Source organism: Triturus cristatus, chromosome 4_2, assembly GCF_964204655.1.
Source record: "Triturus cristatus chromosome 4_2, aTriCri1.1, whole genome shotgun sequence".
NCBI lineage: Eukaryota > Metazoa > Chordata > Amphibia > Caudata > Salamandridae > Triturus > Triturus cristatus.
This window is the reverse complement of record NC_140586.1, coordinates 636,818,910-636,840,162: the sequence shown is the minus strand read 5'-3', so window position 1 is coordinate 636,840,162 and position 21,253 is coordinate 636,818,910. Positions and strand designations below refer to the sequence as shown.

The window sequence follows — 21,253 nt, the reverse complement described above, 5'->3', positions numbered from 1 at the left end:
CAGTATAAGGTTTCCTTTTAACAAATCAGAGATATTTATTGGTTAATTTTAATCTTATTTATTGAAATGAGGTTGTTTTTTTAATCATGTCTGATCGCTAGGGGACAACACTTATATACTTCACATCAATGTATATATATCAATTGGTTGTAAATATAATTTTTAACATTGGCTATTTTGCACATTTATGTAGTAATAATGTGAAACCGGTCAACATTTTAAGGTTTCATCTGTGTCTATAACCCAACTGAATTTTTGCGTGCATGTCACTTTAAGTTAAAAGTAAAAAAATGCAATATAAAGTACCGTGAGATGTATGGGCGCGTCATGTGATCAAGGTCCTTCTGGGATCGAAACGCGTCATGCCGACTGTGTTTGCCGTGGCTGATTAAATCTTGGATGGTAACACGATTCTTGTGGTCTGCACTCTGGTTTGTGACAGCGAAAACGACGACTGTTTACGGAGACAAGGCGATATATATATATATATATATATATAAATATATTCCACAATCCTGAGACAATGCTGGTGTTGCAAAATCAGGTACGGACCACTTGGTAGGTTATTAAAGATGCAGTGCTTTATTATCCAAAGACAGCAGCATGACATGCCCAAGACCAAACGTGTTTAAATACTGTAGTGAATGGAACAAATGCTCCTCCTACTACCTCATAGAAAGCAACAAAATAGTATTGGTAAAACACATTAGCACGCTTCAATTATAGTGTGGCCAGCAATAAGTATAGGTAATGAAATTCACAAATCCAAATAGATCCGTAAGTTTCACCACACATATAAATACATCACAGAGATGAATATACAAAATTCTCGATATTTGTAAGGGCAAGTGCCCAATTCTGTGCAATATAAGAAGCATATAATACATTAAAAGTAATACCCAATAGTCAAGTTCACTTAAAGTGCAAGTAGCCATGAGCAGTAGAGAACACAACAGTAAATATTAGTGCTAATAAAGATTAAAATACACAAATCAAATTATTAAATCATAATAGATTCACTCAAAATACATAGCCAGACGCCAAGTAACATTACCAATTAAAAAGAAAGTGCACAGTGCCTATATAAAGTGCAAAAAGTTAAATGAATACATTAAAAATTCTTAACCAGGTACAGCAAGAGAGTAAAGGACCCAGGAGTGCAAAATTCCAATATAATGTGCAAAATGTCACAAAGTTCAAGAATAGAAACGACTAATACCTATTATCCTTCTAAATAAATGTATAAAACAATGAAGTGCATTAAGCCCCCTCCTTCCCAGCCGATCAATACCCGATCCTCACACCTCAAAATTACCGAATTAAAACTAATAAAACTGGAAAACTAGTAAAACCAGCTAAATGTCCGATAAAAACAAGGCATAAAAAGGAAACAGATAAAAACCAACCGAGTTAAAAAAGACTTAAAACTCACTCATTGTCTACATAACAGCAAAAAGATAACGCTCATAAGTCATGGAGCTCAGGTTACATGATAAAACAAGTCAAATAAAACATGGGACAAGCCTGCCCCATAGACTGATCTGAACAATGAAGGACCTTATAAAAATTTGTAAAGATCTTCTCCAGTATTAAGACCATTAGGGAGCTTCGTGTCCAATAGCAAGATATACTGACTCTCTAGCTGCCGTAACCTTCTTTGCCTGTCACCACCTCTTTTAGACCATGGGACTGCGTCAATAACAAAATATCTTAAATCATTAGGATTATTGTGGTGTACTAATTTAAAGTGAAGTGTCACAGGGTAGCTGGAGTCAGAATTAACAATGGCACAGAGATGCTGCAAAATACGGTTGAAAACCTGGAGCTTAGTGCTCCCAGCATACTGTAGATGGCATGTGCATCGTAATACATAAACAGCATGATCTGTTTTGCAGGTAAACAACGCCTTGATTTTCCACATAGTCTGAGATATTCTTGGGTATTGACCCCAAATCTACAGACTCTGCAGGAACTGCATTTATAAAAGCCAGATCTATTTGAGAGCCAATTAGAGGATTTCACAATTTCTGGACTGGTCTTAACAAGAGCATCCCTCATAGAGGGTGCTCTTCTAAAGGTGATAGCTGGTAACTCACTTAATAACGGAGCAAGAGTAATATCCGTTTTAAGTATAGGCCAGTTCGAATTAAGTATATTCCTCACTTTCTTCTCATAGCAACTATACGTAGTGATCAACCTAACTGCCATATCATCCCTAATAGAAGAACTAGCTTCATTAGATATTGCAATAGCAGTGTTAGTAACATGGGGTGATTCCTTTGCTGTATTATGCATTTTGTTGATAGCAGCCTGTAAATCAATCATTTTGTAACCACGAGCCCAAAAACGTTTTGTACAGATTCATTTAGACATTCAATTAAGTCGATTTTGCTGCTGCAAATTCTTTGAATCCTTAAAAACTCTCCATAGGGGATGCTTTTAATGAGGTGACACGTATGGGCACTAGAAGCATGCAGAATCGAATTTCCAGCCGTCGTTTATATATATATATATATGGTGGTAGCCACTGAGCAGTTATAGTTAGCATTGTGTTTCCATAGGAAAATAATTTTTTGTTTTCCTAATAACCTTAGTGCCATTTAATAAATCTTCATGAAACTAAGGTTAAAGGGACGTTATAGTAAGTTAGAGTTAGATAAAACTGTCATTTAAAACATACTGTTTTTAATTAACAAAACCACTGGAATTCACCAGATATAGTTATCTCAAATAACTATAAGTTGTGTCTTAAAATAACTATAACTCGATCCCTCACCATGCACTGCCAGTTACCCACATATTACATCACTCATGACATCTATGACATCATTGATAATATCACTGAAATAGTTGCCGATCAGAAATCAGTGCACATAGGCACAAGTTATAGTTATCATAGGACATGAAATACTGGATAACTATAACAAGCGAATTTCAGTGGTTTTGTTTGTATAAAACATTATCTTTTAAATTACATTTTTACCTCACCATAACATCCCTTTAATCTTTACATTAAGAACACAGTACAAACATGAACAGACGTGTTTCGGCTGATGCCTTTCTCAATGTCAGCGTGCATCTTGTGAGTCAGTTAATTATACATACATTGTGAGACTGTTCATTGAGTAAATAAATTCATACATAATTCCACCTTATTCCCGCTGTTAATGCGGCCGCCATCTTAATACTGCAAAATGTTCCATACATTCATCGCAATTCATGTCAACCAGTGATGTTATTCTCAAAAGTCAACATACATCAATGCAGTTTTTGATCAATAAATGCATGGTAAATACTCATCACAGTTCTTAGATTATTTGGAGACACTTAATGTTTTGCATAATGCCCCGCAAGATCTCACATCAAACAAAACATTTGACTATTTAGAAATAAAACCAATGGCTTTTGAGAGAGATCTGTGGCGATATGTCTGAATTTGAGAGAGTCTCTTCATCCGCAGCCTTGGATTTTACGCTGCTGAATTATTGTTACTTCCATTTCAGAGCTTAATTCTTAAGATAAAACCTTTGATCAGCATGATCCGCTTGGGGTATATGACCTCTGCTCCATTGCAGTCAGCCTGAAGTCATGCATAGATCCCAGTCAACAGCAACCAGTTATTTTTCAATGTTGCTTTTATTAGTCTATTTGCTTTTTACGATAAAATTAAAAAAATATATATATATATCTCCAGTTATCCAGTTTTAATGATTTGTGTACTCATTAAATTGTTCTTTATTTTCCTAAATTGTTTTAAGAATGCCATTGTGTTCTTTACTTTACTTTAAAATTGTTGGTACTTCTTGAACTTAACACACACTTCTGTGAAGATTGCATGATTCCTGTGCTATATTTACCTGGAATGAGGCAGACACTCTTTTAGGAACTGTATATTAAAGTCTCCTTGATAACCACATTTCTGACAGTGACAATGAGAGTAAAATTCCTGCTCCTCTTAAAATAAACTCTATTTCTGGGTTGAGGAGAACGCTAGCAGCACCTGCTGAGATGACCTTCAATCGAGAGTTGTCTTTCCCTTTCTACTCCCCGAAGGAGGACTAACCGTCTCCTTAAAATGTTATAGGTAAAGTCTGCGCCCATAACGTGACGTCAGTAATTAAGCGACAGAGCTCACTGATGTTTATGTTTATGTTTATGCAATTTTTAAAGCGCACAAATACCCGAGGGTGTCTCGGCGCTCAGGGGAAGGAAATGATGCTACAGCAAGTAAATCAAGGTGAAAAAAGCCAAGTTTTCAGTTTCTTCCTGAAAATCAAAAGGGTAGGGGCAGTTTTGACATCAACCGGCAGTGTGTTCCAGATTTTTGCTGTGGAGACCGTAAAGCGTCTGTCGCCCCAATTAGCCTTCCTGGTTCGTGCCACTTTGAGTAAGTGAGCGGAAGAGGAACGGAGTGTTCTAGTGTGCTCAGGAGGGCGGAAAGCATTTCTGATGAACTGTGGGCCGACGTTATTAACTGCTTTGTACGCGATGCATAATGCCTTGAACTTTATCCGGCTTCTAACTGGGAGCCAGTGTAGATGCCTAATGTGTGGAGTAATAGATTTGAACTTCGGGATTCCCAGTAAAATTCGGGCTGAAGCATTTTGGATTAGCTGCAGTCTGTCCAGGACCTTTTCCTGGGCATTCATCAAGAGGGCATTGCAGTAATCCGTTTTTGAAAAGACCAAAGTACTGATTAAGGTTTTGCTGGCTGAAGGTGGAAGGTATGGCATTAATTTTTTGATCATTTTTAACATGAAGAAGGATGAGGAGACCACAGAATTGACGTGGTGGACAAACGTCAGTTTGTTGTCAAAAAGGACTCCAAGGTTACGTACTTTAGTAACTGGTTGAGGGGGGGCTCCCATCTCAGGTGGCCACCATTGAGGGGACCAGACAGGCTCCAGTTTCCCGAATGTCATCACCTCTGTTTTATCAGAATTTAATTTGAGAGAGTTTGATGACATCCAGGAACTGATGGCCCGCATACCCTCTTGGAAATTTGCAGCAATTACTGGACCGTCGTTGTGTACCGACAGCACCAGTTGTGTATCATCGGCGTAAGTGGTGAGGGCGATTCCATAGGATTTTATGACCCTCGCTAAGTCCGAAACATAAATGTTAAATAGTGTCGGACTTAGCGATGATCCTTGTGGAACACCACATGGGAGGGTGAAGGATTGGGAGGTGAAAAGGCCCATTTTTACTTTTTGCGAGCGATCGGCAAGGAAAGCTGCAAGAAGTTGTTTAGCTTGATTTTGAATTCCTATGGCTGAGACACGGTCAATCAAAATTGAATGATTGACCGTGTCGAAAGCTGCAGAAAGATCCAATAGAATTAATACTGCCGCTCCTCCAGTGTCCAGTGTCATCCTAATTTCGTCTGCGGCTTTTAGTAGTGCGGTCTCTGTGCCATGACCCTGTCTAAACCCAAATTGGGTGTCATCCAGAAGATTGTAGTTGTTAATGAATGTTGATAATTGGGTGTTCATGATATTTTCAAAAATTTTTGCTGAAGAGGGGTAAGGGAATCTACTTACCCATACGTTCACCAAGCGACCAACAAAAAGATCGCTCCTTCTCCGGTCCTGATGAAGGCCTCATGACCCACCAGGGTGACCTAGGGCTGAAACATGTCAACCTACCATGACCTACCACTTGGTGCTGTGGATCAATAGCACACCCACAATAGCACTTCCATTTACGTTTTTTAATGTTATCACTTTCCTGTATCGCACGCAGGAAAGTGGATAATTTTGATCTTCTTTCACTATTCACAACTGTCACGAACCAGACAGTCGTACTCCCGATGGAGGATAGTAGATCACCTGGAGAAATGAACACTCAGTTGATAAGACCCAATGATGATGCTGCTCACCTAACCACAAAGAGCGGAGAATCAACACATAACGTGCCCTGTGTTAGTGTGATTGAGGGTCTCTGCGGCAAACATATTGCGACTCTGGAAGATCAACACATGTGATTCATTCCCTTTGATCATGAACATATTGGTTGTGGAAGTCGAATAAATCTCTGCTCCTCTCTCTCTCCCCTTTTTTGTGCCTGTTAAAACAAAAACACAAACCGTCATTGAATGCACACACTTCTATTTGTTTGCTTAAACAAAGGGGACAAATGGGAAGAAAGGACTAGTTGTGGATGCACTTCTGAGATATCAGTTAGGCAGGAGATAACCAAAGACAATTTAAACAAGCACATTACCTAGAAAGGAAGCAGTGACTCATTGGAGAATATGTGGCCTAATAGAAAAGACACATTTTAAACTGAGCACTTTGTAGAGAAAGGTGGAAGAAGAATAATAGAAAATTTTAATATTTTGCTATACAGATACAAGTTTTAACAGTACTATACCTTTGGCAATCCCAAAAAAAGCTTCTCATGATCATGAGAAGCTAAGCTATTTGATTTCACAGGTGAGTCTAGTACTAGACACATTTTAAGTATTGAAAGGAGGTGATCCAAGATCTAAAATTGTTGTAGACATTTGAAGGGTTACAAAACTTAGATGTAAACATCCAAATAGAAGTTAAACCCTTTGATGACAAATACAAGGTAATGCCAGTGATAAGATGTTAAACTAAAATGTTGGAAAATAAAGATCTATCAAGAAAACTGGTATCAGTTTGAAAATTAAAACATGTACAAGCAGTGATAACTATAAATGACATTTTTATTCCTGGAACAACGGCTAACATGTCCTGCAGAATCTAATACTCCTTACAAAGGCAGACACATCAACTTAAAGACTCCTTTGTTGAACGTTTTTACAAAGTAATAAGCTCTTAAACTTTATACTGAAAGTGGAATATATTTGAAACTGAGGCCCTACAGAAGTAACACCAGTGTGCCAAAAGTAGAGAACCATTTTGATAAGTGGTGGGTCCTGGCCATTCAGATGCTGGCAGACTAGAGAATATCAGTAGCTGAGAATGGAAAGTGTGTTATGAAAAGCTATTGAGGACCTTCCATCTAAATTGTGCAGTCCCTATAGTCAACGGAACCAAACACAACTGCAACCTAAATTATTGATCTGCTAGAATCCACTCTGAAAGTACTTAAAATGGTAAAGGATATTGAGTCAGATTCTAATAACCAAAACTGAAGCACAGATAGAATCTATTTCGTTATGGAAGGAAACTAGACACTATCTTTGCCATTGGCTCAAAGAAAGGAGTAAAATCAACACAGAATTGTAATGGGAACAAGTCTGTAGATAACAAGTTAAATGAAATGATGGATATAATCACTAAGCTCATGTCATCCCAGACCACTAATACTTACTCAGCAGTTAAGCCTGATACATGAAGAGGCTAACAACCCCCATCTGAACAGAGAGAAAAACAGAAGTTTAATAGATCATAAGCGCCCCTACAATCACTTTCTACTGGAAGTGAGAATTCTAAGAAAGAGTCTAAGCGTTGCTGTTTTTGTCACAAACACGATAGAACTGGCACTTGGCAAGAAAACCACTGACTAGGCGAACGTTTGTGAACACTACTTGATAATGATCCTTCCAGGATTTCATTTCAGTTTCAATTCAAGTTAGAGCTGCACACCAGTGTGTCAGACAGGTATTCCACCTTAAGATTGGCTACTCAAATATTGTGAACAAAATATTGAGGACAACAATCTTGACAAGGCCAGTATATGTACGTGTATATTGCCATACTTTTCTTAACTTCACATAAGTGCACATTGGTGGTATATATATCATCAACGTACTTAAATATGGAGTTAAGAATAATAAATGTATACTTCTCTACTTACCTTCTCAATATTTTGGCCACAATATTTCCATAGCACATGGTTTCAGTAGCCAATATTCCAACATGCAACCTGCCAGAGATATGTGTGTTCCAGTTGCAGCATCTTACCAGTGACTGTCCTTGTACACCAAGCTAGAAAAAGGCATAGACCCTTAGCTCATAAAGAAGAAGAGCTACAGTGCTGCCCTAGTCAAGAGGATTTCTATCTGTGGAAATAAAAATAGGCTGTGTTGTGCCTTGTCAGGAGGAGGGTTGCTTGGCAGAGAACAGGAGCATAGGTGCATAAGGTATCGCTCTTTTACCGCAGTGTATATATTTCTTCCGGAACCATCTCGCCACTGTCAATAAAGCACCATCTCGCCACTGTCAATAAAGCACTGTGGATAATATGGTATGAGGGGGAATCTAAGAGCCTCTCCAATAATGTAGTGTTCCTGAAGTCAACACCCAACAGATACCTCTCAGGATGGGAGGTGTCTAGCAGCCATTGAAGCGGCCATTGAAGTTGAGCCAGGGCATAGTAAAGCTCATAATCGGGAGCACCCAGCCCCCCGTTCTCCAGCATAGCATATTAGGTGTCCAATTTCACTCTGTGCCTTTTCTTAGTCCAAATCAGTGATGCAAGTATGAATGGTAAGTCTAGAAAGAATGACCTCTTTAATATCACCTGGAGTGCCGCAAAAAATAAAAGAGTTGTGAAAGGATACTCTCCCCATAGGTTTTAGAATCTCTCCTGATAGATCATAGGTGTGGCTGTGTCCAAAAGGGTAGCATCTGTCAAATCGAAGTCAAGGCCTTTTTCTCAGAATTGCCCCCACAAGGTCGCGTTCACAGTGATATATTTGACCTCCCAAATATTTGAAGGTGTCATAGTTCCACGGTAAGGGATTGTTACCAGCGGAGTGGTGTTCAGGCATCCATAACAAAGGAAATAAATATAATTTCCCTCAATATATCTGCAGTCCAGAGACACGGCCTAAAGTGTCTAATGCTGACATACATCTGGTAGTAATGTGGGGTCTGCCTGCAGATAAATCAAAGTATCATCAGCATACATGGATACTATATTAGGGTGGTCTCCCACGGGATAGCCCCAGGCACATGTTTGTTCCCGTAGCATACAGGCCAAAGGCGCCTTGGCCAGGGGAACAGCAAGGGAGTCTAGTGCCAAGTTCAACAGCAAAGCTATCCGATATTACCCTGCCTGTACGCACCTTAGCAACAGTACACTTATAAAGGACCAGTATCAACCTGCGGAATTCCAGCTCCAGTCCTAACTTCAAAAATATCTCCAGTAAATAAGACAACCCCAGGGTGTCAAACACCTTTTCAATGTCTGGTGTGGCCGCCCACCCCTGCGTGTCAGCCTGACGTGCCCACTCCACAACACCACATAACCGGAGAAGGTTCAGAAACTTGTTCCTACCCAGCAAGGGATTAGCCAGAAACTTAAATAACCCCCACTTTGAACAAAATCTCAGGTGATGTCAACTAATTTAGCCCATCCCTTTCCAATAGTTCCCATCACCCTTAAATCCATTCATCTGTCCATCTACCCTACAACGCTTCCACCCATCTATCATCTCTTTATCTTTCCATCCCTCATCCCTGCTTTCATTATTCTTACCATGTATTGAGATTCCATCGACCCATCTGTTCACATCAATAAATCCTTTCACCTTTCCAGTTTTCCATTTATCCATTGGCCCATCCACCCAATAACCATTTTCCTTACACATAAATATATTTATGTATACTTTCACTTTGCTGTCCATTCATCCTTTCACTCTTCATCCTTTCAACCATCAATTCTTGCATTTATCCTTCCTTTTTTCTTTCACCCACTCTTCCTTCTATGTCACCTTTCACCTTTTCTTCCTCCTTTTCATATTGACTTCCTTTCACCCTTTCTTCCTTTTACCCATCTTTCTTTCTCTTTACCCTTTATAGATTCTACAACAATTCTTTATTTTCTGGCATTATTTTTTCTTATTTACCTTTCTCTCTCCCACTATTTGCTGCTCTCTCTGTCTATTGTTTCTTCGTTTGTATCACCACTTTCTGCTTTACTGAACTTGGCTTACATAACACTTGACCCCGACCTCTCTGCCCTACAATTCCCTTAGATAATCTTTGTTTGCAGGCAGGCAAACTGAAGAGGCAAATGTATAATAACCAACTTCTAGTGAGACTTTTAGTGATTACCCCCAGTTAAGTTGCTGAAGCGCGGGGTTCACGACGCCACTGCTGCCCAGAATGAACCCATTCTGATCTGAGTGGATCACTGAATGTATCTTGGGAGTCAGTCTATTCGCCAGGACCTTACTCAGCACTTTGGAATCAAGGTTAAGTAATGAAAGTAATGAAAGGATGCCACCTCAAGCGGATCTATTCCAGGTCTTTAGGAGTACTGTTATTGAAGCTTCCTGCATGCTGTCTGATAATCTGATCTGATCCCTGGCTTTTCTGTATACCCTCAAAAGTCGCAGGGCGAGGGAGGCCTTGAATATGGCATAGAACTCTATAGGGAGGCAATCAGTGTCAGGAGTTTTGCCACTAGCTATCTGCTTGATGGCCAGTTTGACTTCTTCAAGCGTCAGGGGTGCGTCCAGTTCCTGCCTCAACAGTGGATCAAGAGGCAGCATGTCACAGGAGCGTAGGTAAGCGGTTTTTGCATCTGGCTGTTTGCCCAGAGGTGCTTGGTAAAGTGCCCTGTAATAGGTTTCAAAATATTTATTAATGGCTAATTGGGAATTTACTACAGTCCCTGTGAGTGTGCGAAGTTATGAAGGAGATCAGAGGTCAGCAGCCAGGACAATAAGCTGCAGGCTTTATCCTGCCAGGTCATGTTGATGTTTAGTGTATTCTCTGTAATCAAAAGAAGATAAGCTTTGGGAGGCCTGCCTATATTTGGATCGAATGCCCTCTAATTTGCGTATCCCATCCTGGTCCGTTACTCAGGCCTGATCAGCTGTTCGTAGCCACCCCTATATATCTAGGGCACGATTATGATGCGGTTAGGAAATCTTCTCGAACAAATCGTTTGGAAATGGTTTCCGACCGACTTGGATCGGGAGAGTTCGACCGACCGAGTATGATGCATCCCGGTGCTTCCAGATACGATTGGTTGGACTCCCATCGACTTCACTTGACCCGTCGAAATTAAGATGCCACTAATAATGAGGGCCCCACTCTACTAGGCTTTGGCAGGTCTCCTCTGGCCATTTTGAAACAGTTAATGCCCATTGCTTTGAGTCTCTGCAGATTTGTACCAAGTGCATCCAAACATTGTAAAAAACATTTAAACTTTGAATGGTAGAACAAATCTCAGTAGACTTAAGAGAGAGATACAAATTGAAATGGAGCACAACAATGAGTGACTGACTGGTATCTGTAATGAACTGAGATTCTGCACTGTACTCTAGTCTGTTTGGGCCACTGCTCGTGGGCGTGCTGTCTGAACTGCTTGCAAAGTGAGCTTGGCTTCATGATAGCAAAGTAGGGATTTTATCACGATCATAGACTTAAAATTGGTTATAGGCTCTAAAGTTACAGAAGATTATAGTGCTTTGTGCATAGGCACTAGAATAGTAGTAACGCATATTGATCAGCTACGATTTGCAAATGTGTTTTGTTTCTTGTAATTTATTGTATTTATTTATTTTACTCCTGTGTTCTTCCATTAAGCATTGATATTCGAGACGTTGCTATTGTTTGAAAACGTATATACATTGTTGAACGCATTACTGCATTGCTCTAAAGCTATTACCCTTGTCTTACAGTGTCCATGGAGGTCTACTGACAGGAGGCATGAATATCAGTATATTTTCCTGGAAAGCTGCACTTGTCCTCCAAATGCTTTGCTGCAGGGTCAATGGAGGTAGTAGGAGAAAGAACGTGGTTCCTTCTGTTTTCCTTGAAAATAATTTATAATGATTTAATTTCAATGTTTTAATGTACAATATGATTGAGACACTGTATTATTTAGTTTTTTAAATTACTGATAAATAGATGAGATTTGATATGTATATTTAAATTAGATAATAAAAGAAAAGGATTATTTTTATAAAAGCATACAAGTGCGGTATTGACCTTCATGTGAATGAGAAGTATACAGTGAGACCTGAATGAAGATGTAGGGTGTGATAGGATTTGGATTTATAACCCCAACGGGAATTTTAAATGTTGACTTTTCAGTCAATAGTGGTAGGGCCAGCTATTAATTTCCTTGTCACTGAGTTGGGCTCATACCTGCATGCCTCTCAGTAGTGGAGCTTAGTTTAGAGCCAGGTATATATTGGAATACCATTTATTAACAGGAATAATGAGCCAAGGAGAGATGGCGCATACTCAATAAGATTTGCTGACACATACTATTTTACTGAGGGTTTAATGTCCTAAAAGTTCCAAGGCAACAGGTGATCTGCAAAAACAGCATCAGACGTCTCCTGTTCCTTCTTAATAAATTCCATCTCAATAAAAGGGCTTTTCCTAAACTTCTATAAAATATGTGTATTGACCTTTGGATTACAATACCAAGGTATTGGTAATTCTGGGTGCTGGAATAACAGATTCCTGAGTCACCTAGAATGAGGACTAAAATGTCAGAAAAGTAAGAAAAAAACAATGCATGTGGAAAGATTTCAAATGCAGGATAGGAAGGTGTTCAACTAAATTAGTAAATCGAATAATGAGTTTTTGTGCCCACATTTCTTTTAGGGAACACTCCACATATATAGCTTGATTTACAAGGGTAAATTCACGTTTGGAATTCTCAAATCATACATTTACAATCATAAAGGGATTTACACGTTTGTAGTATCTTATTATACAACAATGTAGTATAATATATAGGGGTGAATTTTTCCTGGTTGAATGCGTACAGCCCACCTGAAAAAAAGTTTACTTCATTTACCAGGGCTGGTGAGTCTGGGATGCTTAGTCACTCTTTTATTTTCATATGTTTTATATTGTTGCTTTTCAGGTCGAGCATTCGAGATCTCTTGTATATACTTTAGTATATACTTTAGTGTATATACTTTAGTATATACTTTAGTATATACTTAAATGTGTATGTTCTTTGTGGGCTCTGGAGATCAGCCCTACGACTTGTCTGCTTCCGCTTAGGGACTTTTTTCCTGTTCATCTGCCTCTATTTAACTGTCTTGATAGAAAAAGACCAGCAGTGATCAGTAAAATACAGAATTGGTTTCTGCTGAGGGACTTTCTTTTTTTATTTTTCTGGCAACTGCCTCTATTTAACTTTCTTGATGGAAAACGACCAGCAGAGGTTAGTAAAATACCAGAATCACTTTAGCATTCTCTAGATTCCAGTCCATAGAAATTGTCTTCCACGAGCACCTGTAGACAAAAATATTTTTTCCAAATCTTGTATTTTCAGTGACATGACCACTGAAGGTCCTGCTTTTATATAAAAAACAGAGCTTTGGAGTATATCATTTCCCGCTGAAAGACAATATTTCCCTCCACCTGGCGTGTCACGCAGTTTCATGCTTACTTTCCCTCCATGTTAAAGAACAGTAGATGTTTCAGCGCCCAGGCTAATGCATTGCAAATGCTTGTTTTGCATACAGCTTGTGTTTGGAAATAAAATAAGTAAAAATTGCAGAATTGGCAAGGTCAGACCTATGGCTTTGTCAATACTTGCTGTATTTTCTTGCTGTTACTTAAGTGTTGCGTTTGAAGCAAGTATTTCATTTTGCCTAATATGATTTTGGATATTCTTTACATGGTTTCATGTTTAAGCCACTTTGCTCGGCTTTGAATGGCTTCACAAATTTGGAATAATGCAACGCACCTCAAATTGCTGCATTGCCTTACTCTGCGCAAGGGAAGCGTTCCATGGGCATTGTGGTGGGTGTTTTCACGCAACTATCATTTTTTTGTTTGTTTTTGACGCATTCCCGGATTTACAAGAGCTTATAAACCTGGAAATGCGTCACAATTTTGTGCCTTCCCAGGTGAGATGTAAAAATGAGAGATATATTTATTTCTCCTCGTTTTTTTCTCCTCTAATTGTGATGCATTCTGCAGCACACATAGAAATAGGAAAACACCTCTATGTATTCTTTCTGTGCACAAAGATCCCCTTCTTGCACAAAAACATCCTGCCTGTAACACAGGCACCCTTGCACCATGGTGCAAGGATGCCTGCGTTGGCGCTAGACTGCAGACAAGGTGCCAGGGAGGGGGAAAGGACAGGAATGCACTGTATTGGATAAATAGGGTGCATTGCTGTCCTTTCTCTGTGATGCAGAGCAGTGCAGCAAGGTAACTTGCTATGCTGCCCTGCATCATAATTCCAGTAAATATGCTCCTTAGTCCCTTATTATATGTTGCCCAAAATTATGTTAAGCACTACAGTGCACGGTAAATACCAATTTCACAGTGTGCTATTTTTTCTTGGTGGACACTATCACTTCATCCAGAGTTCAACACTTCTGAATTGTGACAACACTGTAATGCGACGTGTCCTCTTTAGTGGTGCAAACGGCTGAATTATGAGGTTTATTGTTCAGGGATAAAACCAGGAATGTGGCTAATAGTGCTCGAAATCTGAATTAAAGTGCAAACTTCTGTTAGCATTTTTGTTGGCACTGCCACAGGGCTTAGACTGAGGCACTAAAGGGCACCTGAAAATGATGACTGGGGCTGTTCACCTACCAAGCATTACACTTTAATTGGCTTTTATAAGCCAACTCTTCATTGAAATTCATTCTATCATTTTTAGCACTTACTAATTGCAGGTATCTAAAAAACTGACTGGATTCTGCTACTGGATGAGTAGTTTTTAAGTTATATTAATTCTAGTCATTCATTCAGAAGGTCCTTCTCTTATATTTCAGGTAAATGTGTGTGTATTATACTTACACATCAAGATAAAAAAGCCCTACTCGCAGTGGTGGCTGGTAATTTTACCAGGAAGGGAGGCACACATGCACACACACACCCATTCGAAACACTCACTAGCAAATACACTTACATTCCTACATTCATACATGCATGCATGCATCAAACATTAAAAAAACACTAAAATCCTACCTTAACAGCAGCACAAAAACAGCATTGAAGGTCCCAGAAGGCTTCAGACTGCTGCCTTCCCTGCAGTCCCAGTCTTGTCACAGAGTGGGATGGGGTCAGTGAGACTGCTGACCCCACCCCACTCTGTGACGAGGTGTCACTGAATTACACATGGCCCAGGGCACTGCAGAGCTTAAAAGTGAAGCGCCCTCTTCAATAATTGGAGAAGAGACATCAGAGGGAGATGGAGAAGGGTACCTGGAGGCAGCCGGGGGTCTGGTCCAGAACACGAAACACTGGCGACTGAAAGGAAAGCGCTCCTGGCCAAACTATCGGAGGACTATTGTAGCAATGATCTGGCTTGAGGTGACATAGCAAATGATATGGAGATGGCAGGGAGGCCCAGGGTGGCGCAGGGGACAGTAAGATGTGCCATATCACCCCACATTATAGACTCTTTGCTGACACGGGGATTGCGTGCCAAAGGCTGTTACCGATCCAGAGACTTTGGTTAATTATGGTGTTAGTTTCGGGGTTTCTTTATGGGTGCCTGTCAGTTAACCAACCTATGTATTTGCTCTTAGATCATGATACCCTCTCCTGAACATCTCCCCCTAGGATACTTATAGGATGACAGACTGACAAGCTCCTCGAGTAGTGACCCTCAATGTCAAGGGGCTAAATAATCCAGTAAAGTGGGGGGTGATTCTCTCCTACTTAAAAAATACACAAGGGGACATATGCTTCCTGCAAGAGACGCACCTATTGCACAGAGACTGGCATAGACTCAAATGCACAGCCTTCCCACAACAATTCTTCTCTTCATTAACCCAGAAATCTGCGGGGTGGCAATATTGTTTTCACGGTCCTTTCAAGGGAAGATAGGAGTAAAGGTAGCAGAGATCAAGGGCCGCCTCTTGGGATACCGCATACACTTTGGCACACACTTGTTACTGGTAGGAACAATATACCCCAAATGAAACAAAGGAACAGTTTTTACAAGATGCAATATGGGACGTAATGGTAGCACAAGATGGCTGGGTACTACTGGGGGGGTGACTTGAATTTGGTATTCCACAGCGATCTAGACCACTCGACCCAGAGACATGGGACGGCAGGGGCAATTAGCGATGGGGGAGCTCAGTGGCTACGGGAGTTTGGACTGAGAGACCTCTGGCGGCAGTTCCATCCTAAGAAAAGAGACTGCACATTTTACTCCCATGCACATCGATCATACTCACGTTTGGATTACCTCTTAGGCACTCAGAGGTGCAGCTGGCAGTACATACAATAGATATAGAGCCTCAACCTTGTCAGACCATTCGCCAGTCCAGCTGGACCTCACCCTTGCATCCCATCACACAGGCCCTCGGGGCTGCCGATTGAGAGAATCTATGCTTCGCCGGCCAGAAACAATCCAACAAATAGAGAAGGAATATTTAGAGATTAATGACTGCCCGAGACTTCCCCAGCAATGGTATGAGATGCTTCGAAGGCAGTAATTAGAGGGGTGCTGATAGCGGTCTCGGACGCCGAAAACAAGGCCAGATGAGAGAAACGCACGGAGCTCCAGACACGGGTTCGAGAGCTTGAGCGTATCCACCCCCGCACTGGTGCCCCGCAGTTCTGGAGACAGTTGGAGTTAACATGGAAGCAACTAGCAGCATTGGACTTAGATCACGCTGAATACTCAATCCTGCACCTTAAACATGTGTACTATCTAGGGGGGAATAAATGTGGGAGACTACCAGCTACCAAACTCAGAAGGCAGCTCCAGGCCAACACGGTGGAGGGGTTAAGAACTGAGACGGGTGAAATGATAACTAGAGATCACTTGTTAGCAGCTAGATTCAGAACTTTTTACATACGGCTTTAGACATTCTCCCACTTCGATCACATCTTACTTAGAGAAAGCCACTGTAACCAAACTAACAGATATTCAGGCATGTGCATGAGATCACCCTATTAGAATAGAAGAGGTCATTTCCGCAATATCAAGACTGAAGCCCAACAAGTCACTAGGCCCAGACGGCTTCTCGGCCCTGTTCTATAAAACATATTGTACCACATTAGCCTCTCTGCTCACCAAAGTATTTAATGCATCCACGAGTATGGGCACACTTCCCCCATTGATGCTTCAGGTCTCCATCTCTGGCATAGAAAAACCAGGAAAGGATAGGGCAGTCTGGGGATCCTACCGACCCATCTCACTCTTGAAAGTAGATGCAAAATTATTCACGGGTATATTAGCAGCTCGACTTGCTCCACTAATGCCCGGACTGTCACTCCTGATCAGTCGGGATTCCTACCCAACAGGCAGTGTTCAGACAACACTAAACGCCTTCTCTATCTTAAAGACAAAGCACCCCTTACACAGAGTGAATTAATGCTCTTCTTGATGGATGTCGAGAATGCTTTTGATAGAGTACATTGGCTGAATCTAGCGGTGGTGTTGAGACACTTTGGTTTTGGGGCAAAATTCTGCGCTTGGTTATTGAGCAGGTATGAGCAACCACGGGCGTTGGTAAGGGTAAATGGCAAACTTCAGATTGCTTCCTGATTCGGCGTGGCACAAGGCAGGGATGCCCTCTCTCCCCTTTGCTTTTTGCATTATATATGGAGCCATTTGCTCAAAGAGTGAGGGACAACCCAGATGTGCGAGGTATCCACTTTGGGGGTGAGGACCACTGCATTACACGCTATGCAGACAATGTCATTGCCTCATTAGATGATCCAAGAGTGTCCCTCCCGAGATTCTTAACCGAGGTTAAACACTTTGGACTAGTCTCCGGCTTCCGCATCAACATATCCAAATCGCAGGCGCTGAATCTGAGAGTCATCCCTGAAATGCAAGACCATCTTAAGCAATTGTACTCGATTAATTGGCAATCCACCATCACATACCTGGGGATCCGCCTAGCGCCGACAATTCAGGAGATCATGATGATCAACTACAAAGACTTAGTAGGCAAAACAAAAGCAAATTTAGTCAGATGGCACCCATGTGCATTGTCTTGGCTAGGACGGATTGCTGCCCTAAAGATGAAGGCTCTCCCGAGAATATTGTACGTGTTTTTGGCCACCAACGGGAGCACTTCCAGACTTGCAGGGTGACTTTTACTCCTTTGTGTGGGTAAATAAACAGCTAGGCATGCGAGCCCCAGGAGAGGGAGGCCTAGGAGTACCTGCCATAAAAAGCTATTTACAAGGAGCCCAACTCCGATACATAGTGGAATGGTCCTGCTCGGAATCAGAGAATCGGTTGTTCATGGACAGGGTGCTGGCGGTCTCCCCACTGTGGAAGATTCCTTTCTTAGAAAAGACTAGTGGCACAGCAAACCTCTATCTATCGGCACTCGGTTGGGGTGAAGAAGGGCCTCACATAGTTCCCTTCCTCCTTGTAGTCGGGAACCCAGCCTTCACACCAGGGCTGAATCGCAAAGAGTTCAAGGTCTGGCAAAAAGTAGAGTGCAGATCAACAGGCCATCTATTCGACAAAGAAGGGCCCATCCCATTCAATATTTTAAGAGCAAATGGGGTGCTCCCTGAGGAAAAGAGATTCCACTATGCACAAATCAGACAGTAGATGATGAACATAGAGACAAGTGAAGCTGCGCAGAGATGCTTAACCACCTTTGAGAAATGGCTCCTTAGCAGAGACTCCGACAAACGACTAGTCAACCGACATATACAAAATCCTAATGGGCCCAGAGATAGAGACGAAATCTGAAGCTCAGCAGGGTTAGAAGTGGGAACTGGGGAGGGAACTAACCCAGAAGGAGTGGAGAGACATTCTTTATAGGGCTAGATGCTCAGCCCCCAACACATCTATTACTGAAACGGAAGTGAAAATAGTCACTTATTGGTACCTGTATGCACAAAATCAACCCCGCTTGTGACAGCAAATGTTGGAGATGTAGCGCATAGACAGGAACACTAACGCACATACTTTGGGACTGCCCAAAATTGTCTCACTACCGGGAAGAGATTCTAACAGAGATAGATACGCACTTCACGACCCAGCTCCCTAGATTCCCCACCTATATAATTCTGGGTCTCCCCAGCTCACTCACCTACCCACTCAAATCAAGGAGAGGCAGATATATAACCCTAGCACTTAGAGCAGCACACCAAGCTCTACTAGCTTTATGGATTACTGAGAGAATTCCGACAAGACTAACCTGGCTACACCGAATTTGGGACCTGTTGGGAATGGAGCGCCTCTCCTCGACGCTTAGGTCACAGGGAGACACTCTCTGGGAAATCTGGCACCCATTTATACCACTCTTATCACAAGAATTCAATGAGCTAATCTGCCCCCGATACCGTAGACTATTAAGACTAACATCAGGCTCCCACCCAGCAGACACATCTGGAGACCTAGGAGTTGCCTAGTACCACTAGAGGAGACTAAGAGAATAGGATACGCAGGCACCCGGGGGGTGGGGGGCGAGGAGGGCTGGGACTTGGGGAGTTTTGTTGCTTGTTCCCTTCATTCTCTGTGTAAAATGTTGCATCACAACCGGCAAGGCCGAATATTGATGCGGAGTCGGAATGTACAGAATTTTGCTGCAATATTAGAGCAACAATAAAACAAATTTAAACATAAAAGTGAAGTACCCAGGTCTGAGGCAATCAGTGACAAGGGGGAGGACTTCGAGGCACTTTTGCCTGGCTGAGGAGGTCACCCACAGGTCTGTGAAATCCTCAGCCTGGCAAAGTTAAGTTCAGACAGACAGAAGCTGTTCATTCAGTGCATGTCTAGCTCCAGGCTGCCTGTCCTGAACCAGAAGAGCGTCTGTCCAGCTGACTTTTGCTCAGCCTGACAGATACTCTTCCTGCCTGGAAAAAGGTGGGCAGCACAGCCCCTCAGCTCGTACGGATGCTCTCTACTCACCTGTCATTATTTAAAAGTGTGACCAGCAGTAGCTAATATCATTAAATACTCAGCCTGCTGACCTCAAACCTTTTGCACACCCATGCAATATAGATGCACACCCAAATTCCAAACACCTAAGCCTTACAAAGCATGGTCCCTAAATTATGCCTAGTATGCTACTTTGGAAAATTAAAACTAGGCAGTAATATTGGAAGAGGATTGTATAATCTAAGATACATACTCCAATGAAGGGCAGTGCACACCTAAAGTTCTTTTACCATTAAATATATTTAAATCGCAGGCAGTGGGCCTGATTCAACAAGATTTTCCTATGAGTAGCTGAGACTTACTTTTGTAGTGCTGTTGGCTTACTGCTGAATTCTAGGAGAAAGCTAGGAGTATTTCTGACCTAACTCTGGAACTCAACAGTGTAAGAATAATTCCCAGCAAAATCTTTGTGAATCTGGCCCACAATTGGGATGTTACGCATTAGGTATGGGTTCTCTGACCCATAACTAATGCAGTTTCATTGTCAGAATGAAAATGAAGTGTAAGTCTCTAAATATGTCTTGGCCTAAGCCTTTAAAACCAAGGGCGAGGCCTAATACATATGGACTAGTCTCCAGAGCGTGATAAGGGTGGGTGATAATTTCCGTTCCGCTTGCGGAAATTGCGAAAATTCGCCATTTTCACAATCCGCGCGGAACGCGAAAATGTCAAAACTTCCGCAATCCGCGAGGGAAGCGGAAAATGTCGCCCACCCTTACTCCAGAGAGAGCTGGGGGAGAGTAGAAGAAAGCAGGGGCACCGAGTCTGGGGGAACAGACGCTCCCTTGTCCCCCTTTAGAAGATCAAAGGGGTGCAGAGCCCCCTAGGTAAAAACATCATATATCTGTGTATGAAGCACTACAAAAGCATACAATAGTATTACTTTTATTATTTCTAACTGTAGGAACCCGGGGTCACCAGGCCCTATAGGCGGTAGCGTGGCGCGAGCCGGTCGGGCAACCAGAGGGCTATGTGTTAAGCAACCATACCCCACACGCTTCTCATGGGCTAGGAACACACACAATAAGGGACGCCACACCGTTCAATTATGCAAATACTTCAAGTTTATCCAAGTTTAGTTGGTCAGATGCAGTTCAGGAAATAACAAGGTAATACATGAATTATAATACCATCAGGACATTACATTCGACACTCTGGGTGATACTTATGCAGTGCCTAACCTTGTTCTAGCGCTGTGCGCGCTTACGTAAAGTCTTTCCCTGAACGGGCCGTCTAACTAAGCATGATACTTGAACGGGGACACATTGGGCTCACTAACATGGCGCCTGTGGAACTGAGCGCTCCTCGTAATCAATGGCCCCTAATCCTGTGAAGTAAAGCATATGAAACAAAGCGCTACGCGCAACCATTTGTAGGTAATTACAGTCGAGCAGAGCATATAATACAATATGTTACTCGTGATCCTGGTGTAGAATTTCCTTCGTGCAGAACATAAAACACAATGCGCTACGCGCATCCCTTAGCATGTAATTACTGC

The 21,253-nt window shown here is 41.7% G+C and overlaps 1 protein-coding gene across 1 annotated transcript in view; it reads left to right on the top strand.

Annotated features, from left to right (window-relative positions):
- LOC146834787 (interleukin-12 receptor subunit beta-2-like) overlaps positions 1-21,253 on the top strand; it is a 745,756-nt gene that overhangs the window by 62,809 nt on the left and 661,694 nt on the right. Inside the window, exon 2 of the mRNA XM_085602323.1 lies at positions 11,570-11,667. Coding sequence (XP_085458449.1) covers positions 11,598-11,667 — 70 coding nt within the window. The 5' untranslated portion in view covers positions 11,570-11,597. The remainder of the gene's footprint in view (positions 1-11,569; positions 11,668-21,253) is intronic.